Here is a 23,914-nt window from a genome sequence, read left to right on the forward strand (position 1 = left end):
TTGTGGTTCAACATCTCTACTTAATGATATGCATCATGATGTATACTTCATGTGAATCTTTTGTGACAGAGTCTGTTATTTGTTGCAAAAATGGAGATCCTTGTTTGTTTTTTGCTTTTTACTTTGGAGATTCTTACTATATTAATTGTCCTAATCTATGAGAGGCTTACATCGTGGAATTGTTTGTGACACGGAGCTTTATAGCTGAGAAGGGAGAGCTTGATGGTGAATTTGAAAACAGTGATAAGGATGAGGTCTTGGATATTGTTAATGTGATAGGTCACAGAGAACAATTGCGATGAGAAGCATATCGAAAAGAAATTGCAAAACAAATCATGGAAGCTTATAGAATAGATACTGAATATATGAATACTTATTTTCCTTATAAATTTTAAGTTTATAAGAATATTGTTAAACTAATATTTTGCTTGATATATTTTTTTGTTAATAATTGTTAATATTTAGATTATAGGATTTTTTTTTTGTATTAATTTTCATTATTATTTTCTAACAATTTTTCAAGATATACCAAACTTATTTTTCATTCCATAATTTATCTTGACAAATGTCACCAAACAATTTTTTATTCTTGATCAATAATGAATTCTTGTACTTATTTATTTTAAATAGTCATAATAGAGAATGAGAATTGATACCAAAAAGAGCCTTAGTCTACATTACACATCTAACATGGTTGAGATTCGTGATTAAATAAACTCCGATCTGATGGTTTTTGGATCAATGGAAAGGTGAAACACATTGGATCTCTATTTTTTGTTGGGAAAATTTTAGATACACACAAGATAGATAGTGAAAAGCATAGATAATACAAATCTATGTTAAATTGGCAATAACCTCCTAAAGTGTCTTTTAAATTTGCACAATAGTACATCTAGCAAATTCATTTAAATCATGGTTAGATATTTCATAATTCCTGAAAGATAAGAACACAGAGCAAACTCCTCTTGCACTTTAGGGGCGACACTAGTTGTCAAACTCAAAAGCATAGTGCATTTGGAACAGAACCTATTACTACATACAATAAAAATTCCCTGATAGATCACCAAAGAATGATGATGGAGGTAGTGGGACTACAGTTTATGTAATATGATTTGAGCACCATGCTGTGGATGAAGAGTTATTACAGTAGTAGGAGCATGAGCATAGGATGGTGAAAGTTCAAAAGCAAATCGTTGAAGAATCAATGCTAAAGCCAACTTTGCTTCTGTCATCGCAAAGTGCTGTCCAATGCATATTCGAGGGCCCCAACCAAATGGGAAAAATGAGACTTTATTCTTTGTGGCCTTTGAGATTCCTTCAGCAAACCTCTCTGGTTTGAATTCATCTGCATCTTCACCCCATATTTCATGATCACGATGAACAAGGGCTATAGGTAACAGTAACTGTACTCCAGGAGGTAAAGAAATTTCTCCTAGTTTGATGTTCTTGTATGTACACCGGCTGAGCTGCAACAGTGGTGGATATAATCTAAGAACCTCAAGCAGAATCATGGTAACCTGCAGTGGAAATTAAGGTAAGAAAGTTCTCAGAACAACTATATTCTGAATATAAGAGACTCGTATTATCCAGGTCTTATGGGAAGATATCCTTACAATCTTGAGGTGGCTTAGTCCATCAAAATTTGGCTTGTTATTCCCAAAGATTTGGAGGACTTCTTCCCTTGCACGCGCTTGCCATTCTGAATGCATACCTAATAATATCATTGTCCAAACAAGTAGAACAGATGTGGTTTCTTGCCCTGCAAAGTAGAAGAGTCTACACTCTTCGATGACATCTTCAATAGTCAGCCCGACATTCTTATTTTTCTGTTCTTGAATCTCCTTGTTATTGGATTCAAGTAACAAGCCTAGCAAATCATCATTCTTGGCTTCTCCAACTCCCATTGCCTTCTGTCTTTTGCTGATGATGCCCATTAAAAGAGCTCTTACTTCTCTATCAATCTCTTTCATTCTTCTGTTCCTTTTCGTGGGCAGCAAACTGTACACAGTCGACACTGGTGAGGACAAGGATCAAATTTTGTAATTTGATTGCTTTCAGATTTTATTTTTGAGAAATAATGAATAAATGCAAGCTTGAGTGTTCAGTTTCATGTTTTTCCCCTTAAGTATGCGATGAACTCACAACCACCATTCATCTAGACGTCCAAAGATCTAAAAGCGGCAGCTTTGGTTAATTTTTGAAGAATAGGAAAACTGAAACTCTGCTACATGACTTGTAATTGAAGTAGCTAGTAGTTTCCAATAGTAAAATGGCAAGCTATTTGAAGAGAATGTTGAAATGTACCTAAATCCAGGGATGAATGCAGTCTCAAAAGACTTAACAAAGAGCTCAGCTTGCTCATCTTGCAATTTGAATATTCGTCGCCCTTCTTCATAGCAGCTACCAAACGCTGCCCTAGAGATGACATCCCCTGTTAAACTTCGAAGATCTGGCCATACATCCAGTTCAGAAGAACCTTCGGATGTGATAATTTTCTCCCATTTGCTGACTACCTCATTGCAGCTCGTGTAAAATGCGGATAACATGCACTTCATAAATTCACAGGAAAATACAAATTGTCATCATCACAATAGCATGGAAAAACAATAGCAAATATGTAACAGTATGTAACGTGTGCTTTTAAACCCAGGAAAGAAACAGAATTTCTGTATTTTTTTGTCTTCTGCCACCCCCTCCCCCAACCCCTGTTTTCCCTTCTTTTATAATGGTGTTAATCTACTCTGTTTGTTTTTATGAATTTAAAAGAATTAATTAGAAGGATATGTCAAAGACATAGAAATAACCTTTAATTTTTCCATATGGAAGGCTGGGTTTATGATCCTTCTGTGCATGGCCCATTTCTCACCCTCATAGCTGACAAGTCCCCTTGCAAGAAGCCTTATGAGTGGATTTACTCTGACCTTGGCAAAGTGACCAAACTTATTGCTCAAAATGTCCCTTATGAGGTCAGGATCCATGATATACAATATCGGATTTCTTCCAAACCAAAAGGCAGATTTTTTCCCTGCACTTCCAAATTCCAATTATCCACACTTAGGCTCTTTTTGGTGTCAATTCTCATTCTCTATTATGCCTATTTAAAATAAATAAGTACAAGAATTCATTATTGGTCAAGAATGAAAAATGGTTTGGTGAATTTTATCGAAAATAAATTATGAAATGGAAAATAAGTTTGGTGTCAAGATAAAAAAATTGTTAAAAAATGATAGTAAACATGTGAGAAAAGAAGGAAAAAGTATGATTGTTATAAAAGAATGTGTATTGACTATTTTACCCTCATCTTATTTATAAAACTTTAAGTAAACTTACACAAATGAATATAATGAAATTCTCATCATAATTCATAATGGACAAAAAGTTCATTATGGATTTTAGAGGTTTTTCTATTATTTTAAATAAAAATAAAATTAAGAATAGATGCCAAACAATTTAAAATAATGAAAATTTCTCATAATTGACAATGATAATTGATACCAAAAAGAGCCTTAGTTATCTTCCCAGAAAGAGAAGAGCAAAATAAAATCAGTTTTTAAGGCTTAATACAGCACAGAACAAAACAGAAACTGTAAACTTTATCATCTCGTAAGGGCCACAGCCATTACCAGCATTTGGTATGCATTCTGTAGTGTTAGCTTCTTGGGGAATGTATAGAACAGCATTTGGTATACGTTCTCATTCTCAAATCCTGTAATGTATTCCAGTAACTTATCCGATTCAACATTCTTTATCTGAATCATGCCTTACCCTTGGTTCTAAGTGCCTCAAAAGGGGTACTCCTTGAGTTGGGTTTACAGGGTGAGCAACTAAAGAATATAAAACTGTAAACTTGATCATCTCTTAAGGAAAAATTAGATCCTTTAGTCTCTCCTGAATTAAAATAAGTTGTGTCTCCATGAGACTGATTTTTCAAAAATCCTAATATCTGTTTTATTGAAACTTAAGTTTCAGGTATAAGTTCTCCAGTTATGATTCTGTTCATCTTCAACCTCAATAATTCTATATTTTCACCTTGAAGTATCTAATGATAAGCAGTCAAATAACTAAACTCAAACATGTATTCTACAATTTCACCTTGAGATAGGTTGAAATCAACTTGCAGAGAAAATAATAGCCAAGACATACCATACTTCTGTAAAGTTTGCAGATGAAAAGGCAACAGACGTGGAAGAATATCATGGGAGAGGTTCATGGGCTTGGATTGTGCTTCATCGAAAAGCCTCTGGCTCTCTTTCAGGTCTCCAACCAGTAACTTGTACGGTGTGATTCTGATGCCCTGCTCCTTGAGAAGCTTTTCCATCTTCTTGGGTCTCAACCATATCGATTCAAACGCATTCCAACCCCACCACACAACTAAAATGCAGAATAGCACTAATGAGATCAACCCAACTTCTTCCATCACTTCTTACAGATTTGAAGTCACGAGAGAGATAGAGAGAGAGATCACCTACTCTAGCAGAGAGATCGGCGGGGTGTGGGGAAGTTTATAGAAATGTCAGGCACGTGACTTCAAAGTCAATACGTTTATTGACCAGGAGTCACGTACTTGTTGAGATGACGAATTTATGACGTACATGCATGCGTCAAACTCCACTGGATCTTTTCGAAAACTGGACATTAGAACTTCCCAATCCGGCACCACACATTGAATGACTTCCGCATTTTGCAATGCAACCAAGTGTTTTTATCCAAAAAAAAAAAAAAAAAAAAAGAAGAAGAAGGCCCTCACTATGGCACTTGCAATTGAGGAACAATTCTGGTTCTAGAAATTGAGAGGTAAATACATCATGGACAGGGACAAGAATACCAGGTATTATCATCTAGCCTTTAAACATCGCCGTAAGGGGAAGATTGAAAATATAGAGCATAATGGTAAATAGGTAAGTACCCCTTTTGAATTGCTGAAGCTTTCTCTTGCCACATGCAATAATTGTTCATGTCATCAAAACCTTTGGACCCTCTGTTCATAGAATGCTTATTCCCAAATATGTTCAATCAGGTCAATCTTGAAGGGATTTCGGGGCCGCCCTCAATGAAGGAAATCAAGAAAATTGTTTTCCCCTCGAATCCCTTTAAAGCCCTTGGGATGGATAGGTTTAATGCTTTATTCTATAAGAAATATTGGGAAGTAATTAGGCCAAAACTGTGTGATCTAGTTTCAAATTTATTTATTCATCTACACTCCCTTTTGGTGTAAATCATTCTCTTTTGTGCTTCATTCCCAAGAAAGACCTTGCAACGTCAATTAATGACTTTAGGGCCTGTTTGGTTACATAAATCAAATCTCTGGATTTTCATGAATCTGAGAATTATACCCGTTTGGTTGTAAAAATATCTAGATTCGTGAAATCTAGAGATTCACCTTTTTACATTAAAAACGTGAATTTGTAGATTTATGGGTAAGGGGTGAAATCTAGAGATTTCAAAAAAGCTATACATTTGCACATTCACAAAAATCACGTCGATCAAATAGTTTTTTAGGATGAATCCACATATTTCATTCCACAACCAAACATTTAATTTTATAAATTATAACTCCATAGATTTGAAATCTATAGATTTGAAATCTCTAAATATTTGAAATCTCCAGACTCATGTAACCAAACAGGCCCTTAGACTAATCAGTCAGTGCAATGTCTGCTACAAAATAATTGCGAAGCTGATGGCCCGCAGACTTAAGCCCCTTTTGAATTCTTTCATCTCCCCGTGTCAAGGGGCCTTTGTGAAAAATAGACAAATCTCGGATAACATGTTGGTAGCCCAGGAAATTTTTCACTTTCTAAATAAAACTAGAGGAAATAAGGGTTATGTGGCTCTCAAACTTGACATGTCTAAAGCATATGATAGGGTAGAATGGAATGTGTTAATCAAAATTTTTTAATTTATGGGTTTTGATCAAAATTGGTGTAATTTGATAGAATCACTAATTTCTAGTGCTTCTTTCTCCATTAAACAAAATGGTAATCCGTATTTCTGGTTCTCAGGAACCTGAGGATTGCATCAAGGTTGTCTATTAAGTCCGTACCTCTTTCTCTTTATTATGGAAATCCTCTCTAGGTTCTTGAATGAATATAGAAGCCTCAATCTTTTCAAGGGAATTAAGATTGCAAGAAGAGCGCCTGAGATTTCTCATCTTCTTTTTTTTTTTTTTTGCGGATGACACCTTTCTCTTTTACCGAGCGGAGAAGGAAGACGCTTTGGCCATCAAAGCAGTGTTAGAACTCTTCTCGGACATGACTGGCCAAGAAATTAATTTTGAAAAAAGCGAGGCATTTTTTACCAGAAATGTGGCTACCTGCAAGAAAATGAGATCTTATCAACCTTGGGGATCAACGAAATGAAAAAAGATGTTATTTATTTAGGTTCGCAGCTGATACATGGTCGATCCAAAATGAAGAATCTCATGTTTGTAACCAACAAAATGAAGAAAAATTGGCAACATGGAAAGCGACAAACCTATCTTTTGCAGGAAGAGGGGTATTACTACAATCTATTCTACAAGCACAACCCTTGTACCATATGCAATGTTTCAAGTTCCCAAGGACTACGTGCAAAGAAATTGACTCTTCATGTCAAAAATTCTGGTTAAGAAATCCAACAAAGGAGAGGCAATTGACGCTAATATCATGGGATCGATTCTGTCAACAGAAAGAGATGGGAGGATTGGAATTTAAGAAAATGGAAGATATCAATAAGGCCTTGTTACTAAAACAAGGATGGAGAATGCTTAAAAACACAGGAGCATTGCGGGTACAGACTCTGAAGGCGAAATACTTCCCAAACACTTAGCCGTTCGATCCTAAGGTCATGAAAAGAAGGGGATCTTGGACTTGGAACAACAATTGTGGAATCTTACCCAGTCTCGAAAAAATGGTTCCGAGAAAAGTAGGAAATGGAAGGACCACATCTTTTTGGTTCGATCCATGGATAAAAGAACCAATGGATCGATCCTATTTACCACCGAACACAGAGTTGTGGGCGAGGACCTCATCAATTGAACATGTGGCTGTCAACCATCTAAACAGGGAGTTACCTCTTCCTCAACCCTCCCAAGTTTACGGAATTTCCAATTTAATTTTGAATAGTAAATCGGATGAATGGATGTCTCTTATTTCTAGTAACGGTGAGTTCTCTGTCAAACTGGCAAGGGGAACCCTATTACAAATAAGAGATATGCCAACATCCAACTCTCTCAAAAGATGGTGGAATTGTTTTTTGGAAACTACCCCTTCACCCCAAATTTAAGTTGCTTTTTTGGCGCCTCTTAAATGCAAGACTCCCAGTGAAAGAAATACTCGCAAAAGGGATGCTATTGAATCCAATTTATGAACTTTGTGGAAATGAGGTGGAGAATAAAGCTAGTCTAAGAAGTGAGATCAGCCATTAAATGGTGTGGACCCGCAATGAATGCAGAACGCATGGGTGATCTAAACTCATTATGTTCTCATAAATTAAGAGTTCAATATTGAGCATAGGTTTTCCAAGAATTTGCATAAATCTTTCTACAAGGGGTTGCATCAATATACGTGAAAAGTCACCAATTCATTTCTGTGCAATCTCATAGAAAGATTATTGAAGGAATTGTCCCTCTTTAATCTCACTCACTTTCCGGGGATGAAGTTGGTGGCATAGGCCCAAGCATTGTTGCTCACAGGGTCAACAAGGTGGTCAAGCAGGTTCTCCAGAGGTCTCTTGCCAGTCACAATGGCTTGAACGAAGAACCCAAACATGGAAAACATGGCAACCCTACCATTCTTGATCTCCTTCACCTTGTGCTCAGAGAAAGCCTCGGGATCATCAGCAAGCCCAAGTGGGTCAAAGCTGCCACCAGGGTAGAGTGGATCTGTGACCTCACCAAGTGGTCCACTGGCAACACGGTAACCCTCAACAGCACCCATCAAGATCACTTGCATAGCCTAGATGGCTAGAATGCTCTGTGCATGAAGCAAACTTGGGTTACCCAAGTAATCCAATCCACCTTCTGAGAAAATCTGTGCACCAGCCTTGAACCACACAGTCTCACCAAACTTGACACCATTGTGTGCGAGGAGCTCTGGGAAGACAAAGCCAAGAGCTCCAAGCATGGTGTTGGGTTATGAAAAACCCACCGAATAGAACAATCAGCAAATAAGAGAAAAGAAGAACACAAGAATTTACGTGGAAAATCCTTAAAGGGAAAAAACCACGGGCAAGAGAGAAAACTCCACTATAGATAAAGAAATATACAAGAGGGAAGATTTTGGGATGAATTACATGTGGAGGGGGAGGCATCCTTTTATAGCCTCTCCTCATCCTACCTTCTCCCACATCTACTCGAACTGGGACTAAAACTCTCAACAAACTCCCACTTCTTTTCGATGTGGGATAACAACTCCCATTTCTACTATATGTGAGACTAAGACTATACAACAATCTCCCACTTGGAGATTATATTGAGAACCAATTAATCTCCATACCATTTTCTATCTTGCCACCACCTTGTTGTCTACATCTCTATCAAGCCATACAAGGATCTGTACCAAATGAACTTGTCAGTGTTGATTGCCTTTGTCAATGCATCTGCTAGGTTCTCTTTCATGTGGATTTTTTGTATATCCACCCTTCTGTCTTCCACCACTTCACGAACAAAATGATATTCTATGTGTTTTGTCCTGGAATGAAAAGCTGGATTCCTTGCAATGTGCAAGGCACTCTGACTGTCACAATACAAGAGAATCTTCTCGTGTTTGAGACCAAGTTCTTCCATGAATCTTCTTATCTAGATTGCTTCTTTACAAGCTTGTGTAGCTGCCATATACTCACCTTCTGTTGTAGACAATGCTACAACTGTCTGTAGTTTAGATACCCAGCTTGTGAAACTCGGCCCTAACCTTAACCCAGATACTCTTTGATTATAGGTCCGAAGACCCGAAGTAGAAATGAAAGTCAACTATGGGCCATATCGGTGGAAGATATAGTAAAAGTTGCTGAACTCGAACAGAATCTTCTGTTTTGAGAATCTTGCTATATATACCCCATGACTTCGTGATTTTAGTATCCCTAGCCTCCATAACACTTAGAGAACGAAGGGAAACCATCTCCAAGCCTCCAAGAGTGAAGAAGAAGACCTAATCTTGCAATCTTGCAAACTCTCTCTCTCTTGTTCTTCAATTAAAGGTTAGTAATCTATCTTTTATGTTAATGATTTATTCCTTCTATGATCACTCTCATCTCTGAACTGAGATTATGATGAAGATGCTGCAACCTTGTAGTCATATCTTTACAATCTCTTTTCATTCTCTTATGCTAAGATCATCTCATTCATTCTTGACATGATTCTTATGATTTCTTCTTAAACTATGATAATATTTCCTATTTTGATTCATTCTAGCATTATAGATGCTTCTCTATGATTATTCATACCTCTGATCTACTGTGTTCTTGTACTAGAATGAGATCTAATCATCTCTAGTTCATCTCTTTCATTCATAGCATGTTTCCAATGAAAACTATGATTTTTACCAAAATAGAAACTATGGTTCTAAATTAGTAAGTAATGTTTTAATGGTGGTTTGATGTCTAAATTATGCTTTTTAGGCTTAGATTACTGTGTTAGACAATCCCTCCAAGTTTCGTCGCATTCCGGTTTGTGTAGCATAGGTTTCGTATCAAGATTCTATTTTTATTCTCGGATTTGCTCTTGGGCAGATTGCCTGGGTCGACTGGAGCACTCAACCCAGCCAATCAACCCGCAACAGCAGAATCTGTTTTCTTCGTCCGATTTGATTCGATTCATGCTTATTCTTTTAGGACTACTTCCTAATGATTGTGTGATGCTATTCTAGGGTTTATTTGCTAACTTTGGATTCATCCTCTTGTCTGTCCGGAATATTCTCGGATCTATTTAAGGTAAGGAAAGTTGTTACCATATTAACATAGATTTGCATAGATTTAGTTTCTAATTTGGGAACTACTTAGATTTGCTACTGTTATGTTAGTTTCTATTATGATATGAATGCTGCAAGTACATTAGAATTTTATTTCCTTATTTACTTTATGTACTTGATTATGTATGAATACTTACTCATGTATGTTTTCTTATTTATTTAATCTTGTCTTATTATACTCTTTCATATGATGAGATATCTGTCGTGGATGATATGACTGAATTATGATTGTGATTGCTTAGGTATGATTTGGGATTGGGGAATGTCCTTTTGACATTTCTGTCCTTGGACTTCATTGGGAGTAGTATGGGATATTTCCAATGTTGCCCTTTGACGCTTTCCCGGATTATTGGTTTTCATACCTAGGACTTGTCTAGAAGTGTTTGGCTAGGTTATACCCTTGTTATATCAGACCCGAATCGGAAGGGTATTGAGACTGAACGACCCGTGGTAGCAATGGGGATTCATGGGTGCTCAAGACATGTGAGTTATATCCGTGAGGGGACATGAATCACATTGTGGGGACCATTTATGGGTAGAGTTGCATATGAATAGACTTGGGCTCATGGGCGTTCAAGACCGGTAACCAACCCGTGAGAGGACATGAGAGCTTCCCGTTTACTATATGTGGATGACCTATAGGGTTGATGAGTCTGTATTTGAGAGAGTCGGATATGCCGACTCTAGTGTGAAGGATACCGGAAAGGATCGCCAGGGGCGAGGAATGGACGTATCTGGATCTGAGTTGATGTAACTAAGTAGAAGACTTGCATTGGGCTAGGCTTTACCTTGACATGCGCCAATACTTAGACTAAACGGTGATGTGAGAGAGAGGTGACTTAACCCCTAACCATGGATTGTCCAAGATGGATGAAGGACCCACTACCAACCGGCATTGTGTGATGAGACCTACCCAAAGAAGTATGGTGCTATGACTTAAAGCATGTCTGCCTATAGAGACTAGCATACATAGAGTTAGACTCATACATGCATTGTTGTCTCATATCATATCACTTATTGCTTTGTTTGTGATACTATGTTATTTATGCTATTATGGAATAACTTGCCTTGCTGAGTTTCTTTTGAAACTCACTCCTTTTGTACAATATCTTTTGTTAGACTATTCTACAGGTTTTGATGGCTATGAAGCGTAATATGAGGAAGCGCAAGATGAAGAAGCGTACTATACGCAAAGTGTTGGCGATTACGAAGATTACTGTGAGGATCCCTTGAGTGGTCTCTCTTATTACCAGGATTAGCCCTACTGTGGAGTGGGAGCGTCTGAGCATCATCGATGAAGTCTACGTTTATGAGGACATCCTTTATAAAGTAGAAAAGACTCTAGTTTAGTTAGATTACATCTTTCTTTCTTGTCTTAGAATCAGTTGTAATCCCATTTGATTTTCGAGCTACATTCCGCTGTACTTGTGGAGTGAGATTCCGCCTCACTCTACTTTTGATTTATATATCTATTGGTATCTTTTCCACACTCTGATGATCATCTCGTTACTTATCTATGATTCATTTGAATAATATTGTTAACATTGATTTAGTCTTGTTCTTGATTATATTGTTGTGAATGTGGGAGGATGATTTCACTAACTACTGGATCTTGTGGACTGTGGATCACACAGTCGGGTATGCCAGATAGGGTACCGGCTGGGTGGATGTGACACAGCTCACAGCTCTTCCTGCAATTGTAAACACATAGCCAGTAGTGGATCTCCTTTTATCAGGATCACTTGCAAAATCAGAATCAACATATCCTCTGACAGTAAATTCAGATCCTCCATAACATATTAGCATTCGAGGTTCCTTTAACATATCTTAGGATCCTTTTCATAGTAATCCAATGCTCTCATCCTGGATTTGCCATGTGACGACTGACCACTGCCATTGCATGTGCAATGTCTGGTCTTGTACATATCATAGCGAACATTAGACTCCCCACTGCTGATGCAGTACTCGAGACATCTCCATCCTCTCTGCTTCATTGCTAGGACACATACTTGAGGATAACTTGAAATTAACAGGAAGCGGGGTAGAAACTGACTTACAGTCTTGCATATTGAAGCGACACAAGATTTTCTTTAAGTAACTCTTCTGAGATAGCCAAATCTTCCTGTTATTTCTGTCTTGGTGAATTTGCATCCCTAGAATCTTGTTTGCAGGTCCCAACTCCTTCATTTCAAATTCCCTAGCCAACTGAGCCTTTAATTCTACGATATGATTTTTGTTGGGGCCTGATACCAACATATCATCAACATACAACAGCAAAATAATGAAGTCATCACCACCAAACCTCTTGTAATACGCACAAGGGTATGAAGCAAGTCTGTTGTATCCAAGGCTCAATATGAAGGAATCAAATCTCTTATACCAACATCTTGGTGTCTGTTTTAAGCCGTATAGAGATTTGTTCAACCTGCAAAACAAGTTCTTCTTTTCTGGTTCTTCAAAACCTTTTGGTTGGAACATAGAGATTTCTTCTTCAAGATATCCATGAAGAAATGCAGTTTTTACATCTAATTGCTCAAGATGTAGATCAAACGTAGCACAAAATGCCTGAACCATCCGGACAGTAGTAAGTTGAACCATTGGAGAAAATATTTCTGTAAAATAGATACCTACTTTTTGAGCATATCCTTTGATCACCAATCTTGCACGATACCGCTCTACTTGATCATCACTGTTTCATTTGATCTTGTAAACCCATTTGTTACCAAATAGGCTTCCTTCCGTGCAGTAAAGGTACAAGCTCCCATGTCTTATTCTTATGAAGAGCTTCTAGTTCTTCCTGCATAGCTGCGATCCAAAGTGAGGCTTCTGAGCTAGCAATCGCTTCTTTAAATGTTGATGGCTCCCCATCTTCTGTTAGAAGAGAGTATGCAACATTGCTCTCCATAATATAATCAGACTGCCAGGTTGGTGCATGTCTTTCACGAGTTGACCGTTGAACTTCTATAGTTGTAGACTCAATTGGTACTTGTTCCTCGTTTTCTGATTCCGCTCCAGAAAGAATTTTCTGGATTGGACTTCTCTTCCTCCTGAACTGTTGTACTCCTCGGAATTTCTATTGAAGTGCTACTCACGTCTTCCTTCTGCAGCTTATCTTTTGCAAAAATAACATCTCTGCTGATGACGACCTTGTGGGCAGTGGGATCCCACAGTCGATACCCCTTAGCTCCATCAGCATATCCCAAGAATCTGCACTTTCTGGATTTTGGATCCAATTTTGAAATTTCTTGGGAATGATACATCACATACACATGACTCCCAAATGTGTGCAGGTGTTAATAATCAACTGGCTTGCCAATCCACATCTCCATCGGTGTCTTCAGATCAATCGATCTTGTTGGTGATCGATTAATCACATAGCAGGCAGTGTTTATGGCTTCTGCCCAAAAGGATTTAGCCATACTTGCAATTCTCAACATGGCTCTCGTTTTTTCGAGTAGAGTTCTATTCAACCGCTCTGCTATTTCATTTTGTTGAGGAGTGTAAGACACCGTGAGTTGTCTTTTGATGCCTTCTTGATTACAAAACTCAAAGAAGTCATCCCTTGTGTATTCACAACCATTGTCCGTCCTGAGGCACTTGATTTTCTTCTCAGTTTCTCGTTCAACTTGTGCTTTAAATGTTTTGAAAACTGACAACACATCTAACTTCTTCTTGATAGGAAACACCCAACACCTTTTGGAATAATCATCGATAAAAGATACAAAGTACCTTGCTCCTCCTAGAGATGTAACAGGTGCTTGCCAAATATCAGAATGAACTAATTCCATAATACTTTTACTCCTAGTAGCAGATGCATTGAACTTCAATCTATGCTGCTTACTTGTAACACAGTGCTTACAAAAGGGTAATGAAACCTTTGTGAGGCCCGAGAGTAATTTTCGTTCGGCGAGAAACATTAACCCTTGGTCTGACATATGGCCCAATTTTTTATGCCACACTTTTGTCATCTCTTCCGCAAGATCGGTTGATGCAACTGATGCTTCTGCCTCTAGACACATTTCTCCCATTAATTTGTACAAAATGCAGAGCCCCTTTCAGCCCTCATTACTACTAGCGCTCCTTTGACGATCCTCATCATTCCATTTTAGATGCAGGTCTTGCACCCAATTTCACCTAACTGTCCCAAAGACAATAGATTCCTCTTTAGGCCCTTCACATGCCGCACATTTTGAATAGTGCGTATCATACCATCATACATCTTCAATTTGATGGTACTAATTCTAGCAATCTCCAAGGCATGATCATTTCCCATGTACACATACTCTGTAGAGATAGGTTCTTAAGTGTGAAACCAATCTCTGCGAGCTAGAGGTCATGTGCCATGTTGCTCCTGAATCCAAAATCTAAACATCAATGAGCTCCAATCTATCCTTGGATACCATTGCTGCTTCATTATAAAGAATATCTCCTTCAGCAATGCACCTTTGAGATGTTTTTGCCTTATCTACACCCTTTTTGAATCGACACTCATTTTTGAAGTGTCCCCTTTTGCCACAATTATAGCACTTGAAATTCTTTTTACCCCTGGATTTTGACCTCCCTTGTTTGTGATTCCCACTTGAATCACGTTCCATTGACCTTCCTCGCGTTATAGACAGAGCTTCTGCTTGTCCTGTCTATCTTCCCTGCTTTTTCTTCTATTTTCTTCTTCAAGAATTGCAGCAGCAACATCATCAAATACCAGATAATCAGAGAGGATATTACTGGTTAAATTGATGATGACTTGGTCATATAAATCTGGAAGACTTTGGAGTAAAATTTCAGCACGTTCCTGTGGCGTAACATTATGTCCCAATGTTAAAAGTTGAGAACATAACTGATGAACACATTTATGTGTGAAATCTTAGGGCATAAAGCATGCATTTTACACACTTTGAGTGGAGCTACCTTGGGTTTTATGTTGTTTTTGCAGATTTTATGAATTTTTAGGACTTGAGCTAATATTTGGAGTTTTGGGTATTAAACATGCGATTTTACACGTCAAGAGGTTTGTTCAAATTCTCAAATGAGAGAATGGGCCTGACTTGGAGCATGATGGGCCAACTCCGAAATATTGAAGAGATAAAGAAGGCAAATTTGATCTACGGCTAAGATTATAAATTATCAGTAAAAAATACAGAGATATTATTGAGAGAGTCCAAATAGAGAAAAAGTCCTTGCATACCTCAATATCTTATTTCCTATTTGTGATTTGATTAAAGAAAGAAAAAGAGGAAAAATAATTATATTTAGAGAAGAAAGAGGCAAAAATCCCGTTTTTGAATGTCTCTGTCCAGTTTTGATCAAGCCCTTCATCGAACGGTCATCCGGTGTCCGATCGAGCTGATTGTTGGAGGAGAGCTTCACGACTTCTTAAACCTCAAATCCAACGGTGGAATTATGCATCTGAGCTCTTTAAGTCAGCGCAATTAGTACGTCAAAACCCTAATTGGCTGAGTCAGATAGGAACCCTGAGTTTTATTCAAATTCAGCTGTACCTCATATCTCATGTAAACTCTATAAAAGGAGAGCATACACCATCAAATGAGAACGTGTTCTAGAGCTTAGTAGAAGCATTCTTTCTTCTCTCTTCAGCTTATATAGGCTTTCTTTAGTTTTCTTTGCTTGCATTTGTGAAATTTTAATTTTTAGGTTGAATGTTTAGGTTTAATTTTTTTTATGTAATGCAATTCAAGTTCAAGTTTCAAGTTTTTAGATTCATTTTTCTCTGGGCCTAGCAATTGTAGATTTAGATCATTCTAGATCTAGATCTGGTTGTTAGGGTTGGTTGAGATTCGAATCGTTTTTTCAATTCGCAAGTAAGTAACCTTTTTTATTAATCTTCTCTCCTCCCTCCATTCCCGCTTCTATCTACCCCTCCATATTCTTAATTTAGGATTTACTTTCAGCATTTACTTATTGTTCTCCCATCCCCTGGATCCTTGATCAGAGATGTCTACAGTCATGCTTCTCTTTGGTTAAGGCTTCCTTTTTACTTTCTGCAATTTACTTTTAGCATTTATTTACTGTTCTCCCTTCCCCTGGATCCTTGATCAGAGATGCCTACAGTCGTGCCTCTCTTTGGTTAAGGCTTCATTTTCCTTTTATTGCTTTGTTTATTGGTTTGTAATTTACTTTTTGTTATTTTTTTTTCTGCATTGTTTTTTTTCTTTAATATCCATTCCCCCAATCGGTGGACCGTAAGCTACAGCACAGGGTCCACGGTCAAAGTCATTATTATTATACTCCCTTTCCCTCGATCCAGAGCTGACACTCGGGTCACTTCCCTTTTCCTTTTTATTTTATTGTTCGCATTTTTTTTCCTGTCTTTTATTTATGCATTGATTGTGTTTAATTTATTTTTCGTTTCAATTCAATTACATTAGACGTATAGATTAGGATCGTTTAGTTTAGTTAATTAGTTAACAAAAATTGAATCATTCCACTCTCGCATTACTATTAAGAAGTTGAATTATAAGTGGCATATCTCCTTGAGATCGACCCGTTAGCTACACGATATCGTGCGCTTGCGGTTACTTTTAAATTTCACAAAGAATAATGAAGTCAGAGTATGTATGTGCTTTGTAACTGATGTAGATTCTGTAATCCGTGAGGTATAAACCTTTCTCTTCAAGAAAATTTTGTTGTGAAGTGATTTGGCTTCATACAATTTGATAAGATGATCCCAAACCTCCTTAACAGTTTTTCTTCTCTTCTATGCCCGCTAAAATATCATCAGATAATGCCAGATGCAAATTGGAAAGGGCCATTGCATCTATTTTGTTCCACTTTTTGTTATCTATGATCTCCGCCGGCCGATTATTGATGTCTTCCAGGCAGTTATCTTTTATCAATAATGCATTCATCTTCATCTTCCATAATAAGAATTTTGTGTTGTCAAACTTGTCGATGTCGATTATTGCTACCATTGCTTCTATCACGAACTGTTGTTGACTACAGAATAACTCCCACTATTTCAAGTGAAAAGTATCTCTTCATGTTACTTCCAACTTGTATATTGTTGAACCAAAGTACACCAATAAAATTTCCAGGAAATACTAGAGGGACACAACCGGTCCGCTTAAATACCAGACTCCTTAGACAAAATTTTCCTAGACATGCAGTTAATCACCCAATATACCTTTTCAGGATACCCGAAAAGAAAACAAACACATGAATAATGTTTTAAAAAAAATTTCTGCAGCACCTTCGTAAGATGAAAACAAAACCTTGGTCTGATACCATTGTTGGGTTATGAAAAACCCACCAAATAGAACAATCAGCAAATAAGAGAAAAGAAGAATACAAGAATTTACGTGGAAAAACCTTAAAAAGAAAAAACCACGGTCAAAAGAGAAAACTCCACTATAAATAAAGAAATATACAAGAGGGAAGATTTTGGGATGAATTACATGTGGAGGGGGAGGCATCCTTTTACAGCCTCCCCCCATCCTACCTTCTCCCACATCTATTCGAACTGGGACTAAAACTCTCAACAAACTCCCACTTATTTTCGATGTGGGATAACAACTCCCACTTCTACTAGATGTGGGACTAAGACTATATAACACATGACCCATCTACAGTGGATGACCTCAAGCTCCTTGTTCTTGGCAAAGGTTTTGGGGTTAGCGGAAAGGCCGGCAGTTTCCCAACCATAGTCACCGGGGAATTCGCCAGTTAGGTAAGATGGAGGCTCATCAGAGAACGGACCCAAGTACTTGACACGATCAGGTCCGTACCAGGGGCTGCCGGATGAGATGGGCTTTGGTGAAGTATTTCTCATGGTGACCCTTCCTTCGCCCACAAGCTCAGAGCTTGATGGGCTGAGATTCACAGCCTTTCCAGCCAGAGAAGGAGACGAGAGAGCCATTGTGGAAGCAGCAACCATGGCTTTGACAAAGCGAATGGGAGTGAACTGTTGCTGATGGAAGAAGTTGAAGAACTACTGGTGGGAGAAGCTTTGCTGATTTTGGAGCTTTTTATTGAAGTTTATAGGTAAGGGGTCCTTATCCAGTAAGATCTCCTTCTCTCTTCCCATTGGAGCATGGGGTTTTAGATTTTCTTCTCAGTAAGCACAGTTGGTATTTTCTGATCCACCAGTTGCTGTTGTAAGTTATTTATTTATTTAATTTAAGTTTTCTGCTATTCCATTCAGAATCTCATACAAAATGTAGTTTCATGGTTACAACAGGTTAGAAAATTCAGTGTAATAGAAGTTAAGAATTAACATAGAAGTGATAAGGCTATCAGATTTGATAGCATGTATTACAATGTGGTACATACACAAATGATATTATTATTCTCATTTAGACTCGGTATAATTCCGTCCACATTCTTGTGGGGTCATTATGGACAATGTGAGAATAGTCGAGTAAAAACCTAGACACCCATGTTAACCGAAAGAAGGAAATATATATATATATATATATATATATATATATATATATATATATATATATATATATATATATATATATATATATATATACAATAACATTTGTTTATGGTTTGGGTCTATACTCAATTATATAGTGTGGTACTTGCTGGATTTGCTAAGCGGTTCTATTGTTTGCACTCTTTACCACTGAAGGTCACTAAATGTTTTCCACCAAAAAGAATTCATTAAATGTTCATCTCGCAACGACTTGCAGGAGTTTTTAATGCTAAACTAACGGAAGGTGGATAACCTTTTTGTCTAGTACTTCAGGGACTTTGTGTGTTGCATTGGCAGGCAAATCATAGAGGATCTAATGGTTTGCATGGATTCCGAGAGGACTTTTTGTAGCAGGTTGTCATGGAATTTTTTGTACTTTTGACCCTCCTTCCATTACAGCTATCTGTGGAGTATTACCTAATGTGATCCTTGTGATCCTATTAAATCATGACTTGATAACTTACTACCTCAACTTTTGGATCCTGCAGACGGGCATTTTAGCTTTGGTTCAATAGTGGTACACAATGGTATAAAAGGCAGTATGGGTACAAATTAAATAGCATATCATACCAAATTAGGAACCGTTTTTAAACTGTAGAATACCATATTTTAAAGAGAAAATTGCACTGACACTCCAAAATGGAGGCCTTAAAGCACTGACATCCCACTTTATGTTTAAAAATCATAGAGACCTCAAAATTGGATTTTTATTGGATATATTTGTCCAATTTATCACTAAAAACAATTAAATTACTGTTATTTTCAAAAATATCCTTATAATAAACAGGTCGGGAAAGATTTTCAGTGATAAATTGGACAAAAATATCCAATGAAAATCTATTTTGGGGCTCTCTGTGCTTTTAAACATAAAGTGGGACGTTAGTGCATTAAGGTCTCCATTTTAAGGTGCCAATGCAATTTGCTCTATTTTAAATAATTATATATGACAGTTTTATATCATTAGTTGTTTTGGCATTAGATTCACAACCTTAATTCGAAGACATCAGAAGTTCTCAATAACTTGATGTACTCTTTGCATGTTCACCCTATCATACTTTTATCACTCTCTTTCAGTCACAATTGGATATCTTTGCACTGGAAAAAGATAGGTATCTGATGATCATGACATACGTGGCAGACCATCATTTGTCCCGAAACAAAACCTTAGCCAATAATAGATTCTTGATGTTTTTATGAGGGGCTACAAGACAAAGAAACAATCAAGAATCCAGGTCTCATGCTTAATGCCTGGCTTGGTGGGTGCCACGTAGGATATCAGAAAAATCTCACTCATGTGTCAACCAATGTAGAGAAAGAAAGAGATTTCATGAGATAAGTAACGGCTTGGCCAACCTCACCTATTATCCTATAAATAAACAAATGAAATAGCCACCACAAACACATCCCTAGCTCGCCAAAGACCAGCTTAGTTTGTCAATTCATTTCATTACATTCTTCTTTCTCTCTTTTCTTTGCAATGGCGGCTTCAACTATGGCTCTCTCCTCTCCCTCGCTAGCCGGAAAGGCAGTTAAGCTTTCCCCATTGAACTCTAATCTTCTGGATCAGGGAAGGATCACCATGAGGAAGGCAGCAGCAAAATCCGTCTCCTCCGGCAGCCCATGGTACGGCCCCGACCGTGTGAAGTACCTGGGACCCTTCTCCGGTGAGCCTCCATCCTACCTTACCGGCGAATTCCCCGGTGACTATGGCTAGGATACTGCTGGGCTCTCTGCCGACCCCGAGACATTCGCCAAGAACCGGGAGCTTGAGGTCATCCACTGCAGATGGGCTATGCTTGGTGCTCTTGGTTGTGTCTTCCCAGAGCTTCTTGCACGCAATGGTGTCAAGTTTGGTGAAGCAAGTGTGATTCAAGGCCGGTGCACAGATTTTCTCTGAGGGTGGATTGGATTACTTGGGCAACCCAAGCTTGATCCACGCACAGAGCATTCTGGCAATATGGGCTACGCAGGTTATCTTGATGGGTGCTGTTGATGGATACATGGTTGCAGGTGGACCGCTTGGAGAAATCACCGACCCTCTCTACCCCGGTGGTAGCTTTGACCCACTTGGGCTTGCTGATTTCCTGAAGCTTTTGTTGAACTGAAGGTGAAGGAGATCAAGAATGGGAGGTTGGCAATGTTCTCCATGTTTGGGTTCTTTGTTCAGCCATTGTGATCGGAAAGGGACCCCTGGAGAACTTGGCTGATCACCTTGCTGACCCTGTAAGTAACAATGCTTGGGCCTATGCAACAAACTTCGTCCCTGGGAAGTGAGCTAAAGCTAAAAGAATGGTTTGCTAGGGAACAGGTCCTCCTTCCTCCCGTTCCATTTGAATGTGGACAAGGTATCATTGTTTGTGATGTAAAAATGATTGCAATTAATGAAGAAAACATGTGAATTTGCAATACCCCTCTCTGAATATGTCAAACCATTGCTACCTGTGTTACGTCTGAGATTTCTAAATTGATAATTATGAAACTTCATTTATTTTCACAATCCTCCCTGTACGTCGAAAGAAAATCACAAAAGCACCATACACTTTCTTCTTCTTCTTTTTTTTTTTTTTTTCCTTTTTTTTTTGTAGGGGGAGGGGGTGGTAAACCACTTTTCAGTCCAAATCCAAAAATTGTTACAAGGGCCCGGCTCGAGTTACAAAGGTCCAAGAGCCAGAGGCACTCACAGGCCAAATATGCCTTGAACCAAGAGAGACCATGCAGGGGCAAATTGTCAGCTACATCATTCACATTCCTAGGAACATAGAAGAACAAGACCTCTGCAAGAGGAGCAGCTATAAACAATATTTCCAACAATGTAGCAGAAACTGCAACAATGAAGAGCAATCAATTGGTGCAAGAGTACCTCTCTAGAGAAAAGTCAATAGTGAGCCGGATGCAAATCTATGGCGAACAGTGTAGTGACTTTACTGTAATCACTAAAATATTAAGAGGTTTAACTCTTGCTTTGATCATGTAGTTGCAACCATAGAAGAATCAAAGGATTTAACCCTTTTATTCTTTGATGAATTGTTGGGATTCTTGCAAGCACATGAAACTCGGATCAATAGATCAAGTGAACAAATGGAAGAAAAAGCATTTCACGTTAAAGGAGAAATCTTAGAAGAAAACATGCAAAGTGTTGGAAAAGGCTAGGTCTTGGCAGATTTGCAGTTTGAGGACGAGGCCAAGTAGTTCAATGCCATTAATCAAACGATATGGTCATGTCAAGGCTTGTCACACCCCACCCAGCTGATATTCGGCTTATCTGAATACCCGTGGTGTGTGATGCATGCTATAGCTCCATCATGAACTCTTCCCACCATACCACGCCCTCCCCCCCCCCCAAGCATTTTCAGCAAGAACCACATCAGAATTAACTTTTATCCAACCCCCTAAAGGAGGTGACCAAGCTGGAGGGGGTTCAGGCGAAGGCGGCAAAGCCGAAGTAGCAGAGAATTCCCAAAAAAAAAAAATGAGTGGGCCCTAGTAAAACCTCTAAGGGAGGGAGAGAGTCATCTTTAAATTTAAGGGTATTCCTAGCAAGCTAGATGGACCATAGAGTAAAGGAAGCTAGACTAAAATGTTCCTTAGGCAACAACAGATTTATGGAGTCTATACCAGGAAGAGAGCCAATCAAACATAGCAGATCCACTTCGAGCAAGTCGAGCAAGGGCGATTTGGGAACTAGACCACACAGATTCAGGGAAAGGGCACTCAAAGAAGACTTGAGTAGACGTCTTTGGACCTACCTCACATCTTTGGCACATTGCGTCCACTAGAATCTGTCTATGAAACAAGGAGAAGGAAGCCAATTTGCACATGGTCTCCGCAGCAAAAAATTGATTTTTGGAAGTGTTGTGCAGCTCCATATAACGTTCCACATGCAAGGAAAGATATGTGAATGCAAGTGATAGGAAGAAGTAGATGGCAGTGATCGATCCAATGATTGTAACTTCTCATATAGTTATAAGCAAACTTGACCAAGTGACATCCATTGTTAGACTCCCCAGAGATCTTTATAGGCATTGATAGACTTCCCATTTCCAATCTTCCAAATAATCCATAATTTGAAGACTTTGTGGCCTACCAGTATACTCCTCTACATCGTAGTGGACCTGTTGCCCAAGGGGGCCTCTAGAAAATAAAAAATTGAAGATAGGTTTTAGAATCCGAACCCATTATGAATGAGGCTCTGCCCAAATTTTCCAAGCTAACTTTGACAAGAGAGCTTCATTATGCAACTAAGATTGTTTGAAGCCTAAACCACCATAAGACTTATACTGGTGAAGTCTATTCCAAGATACCCATTTAGTCATACCTTCTCCTTAGAAAAAACAAGCTGATACTTGCCTGATAAACTCATGATAACATTTGGGTAGCAGCAAGTGCATACTAGCATAATTAGACATTTTGGATGTCACTGAATTTACAAATATTGCATTACCAAGTTGGGTTATGAGAGAACCTTTCCATCCAGCGATTCTAGATTGAACTTTATCTTGAATATCAGCTAAAAATTCCTTCTTCTAAGAGTTATAGTCCATGGTAACCCCAAATACTTGCGAGGGATGGGGCCCTATTTCATACAAAGAGTTAGGAGAACCACCTTCTCCAACGGCTAGGGGTGCTTGGACTAAAGTACAAAGATGACTTTGAGGTGTTGATGCTCTGTCCTAAACCTATACAAAACAAGTCTAGACACTCTTTCACACCGATTGATTAGATATAGAGAGATACCTCAGAAAAAATTATTACATCATCCATAAAAGCAGATAGTGAAACAAGGGGCTTTTTCTTCGAATGTTGATACCACAAATCAGTCCCTCCAAAGCTGCTTGGTCCATCATATGGCAGAGAGCCATAGAGCATACAGAGAATAAGGCATAGGAAAAAGGATCCCCTTGAGTAAGCTGAATAGCTCCTTGAAGAGTACCATTGATAATCAAGGTGTAGGATATTGATCTGACACTAGACATAACGAGATCAATACAGAGAGGATGAAAACCCAGCCAGAAAATTCTTTCAATAAAATGCCTTTTGGGTTTGTCATAAGCTTCTTTAATATCCACATTAGCTGCCATGAGATGATGCTTACCCTTTTTTTTCCCATTAATGTATTGATGCATTTCATTGGCTACCACAACAATTTCTGAGATGGAATAACCAAAGGTAAAAGCATATTGGTATGGGGCAATAAGAATGGCAGAAAGGAGGCTAATTGGGTGCCAATCAGTTTTGAGAAGACCTCAAGGGCTACTCCACAAAGGCTGATAGCTCGATATTTATCCATAGTTTGAACTTGGGGGTTTTTGGGTATAACGCAGATCAAAGTCTAAGATAGGAAGGAACTACCTAAAGTTAAAGAGTTCCAATACAAAAGCAAATAAATCACCATGGGTAACTCCCAAAACCTCTAAAAAGGGAAGGTGGAAGGCCATTTAATCACTTGTAAGCCACTGAATATGAGAATTTTGACTCCCTAAAATCCTCCGCTTTAAGAAGCTCTTCCTCCAGTTTGATTGACAGTAGTTCAATC

The 23,914-nt window shown here is 38.3% G+C and overlaps 1 protein-coding gene and 2 pseudogenes across 2 annotated transcripts; 1 reads left to right on the plus strand and 2 right to left on the minus strand.

The window, feature by feature from the left end:
• Nucleotides 1-794: 794 nt before the first annotated feature.
• On the minus strand, nt 795-4,476 carry LOC149005209 (cytochrome P450 CYP72A616-like). Of its 2 annotated transcripts, none has more exons than XM_089169465.1 (5): nt 4,144-4,476; nt 2,805-3,025; nt 2,305-2,549; nt 1,614-1,998; nt 795-1,517 (listed from the first exon to the last, which is right to left on the minus strand). In XM_089169465.1, the coding sequence occupies exons 1-5, from the start codon at nt 4,415-4,417 to the stop codon at nt 1,092-1,094; spliced, it is 1,551 nt and encodes a 516-aa protein (XP_089025591.1). In that variant the 5' UTR covers nt 4,418-4,476; the 3' UTR covers nt 795-1,091. The 2 variants fall into 2 exon arrangements, with proteins under 2 accessions (XP_089025591.1, XP_089025592.1); XM_089169466.1 differs by lacking the exon at nt 4,144-4,476 and adding an exon at nt 3,506-4,111 and having other exon boundaries at nt 797-1,517; nt 2,805-3,053.
• A 3,143-nt stretch (nt 4,477-7,619) lies between these two features.
• On the minus strand, nt 7,620-17,892 carry LOC149005210 (chlorophyll a-b binding protein 40, chloroplastic-like; annotated as a pseudogene).
• A 1,915-nt stretch (nt 17,893-19,807) lies between these two features.
• Nucleotides 19,808-21,642, plus strand: LOC149005211 (chlorophyll a-b binding protein 40, chloroplastic-like; annotated as a pseudogene).
• Nucleotides 21,643-23,914: the final 2,272 nt, after the last annotated feature.

Source organism: Hakea prostrata, chromosome 9, assembly GCF_041222555.1.
Source record: "Hakea prostrata isolate BN-2017 chromosome 9, UWA_Hpros_2, whole genome shotgun sequence".
NCBI lineage: Eukaryota > Viridiplantae > Streptophyta > Magnoliopsida > Proteales > Proteaceae > Hakea > Hakea prostrata.

Coding starts and splice junctions, on each gene's coding strand:
- LOC149005209 (XM_089169465.1), bottom strand. CDS start 4,417: ATGGAAGAAGTTGGGTTGATCTCATTAGTGCTATTCTGCATTTTAGTT. Junction 3,026..4,143: donor GCAAACTTTACAGAAGTATG/GTATGTCTTGGC, acceptor TTGGAAGTGCAG/GGAAAAAATCTGCCTTTTGG. Junction 2,550..2,804: donor TCCATATGGAAAAATTAAAG/GTTATTTCTATG, acceptor GAATTTATGAAG/TGCATGTTATCCGCATTTTA.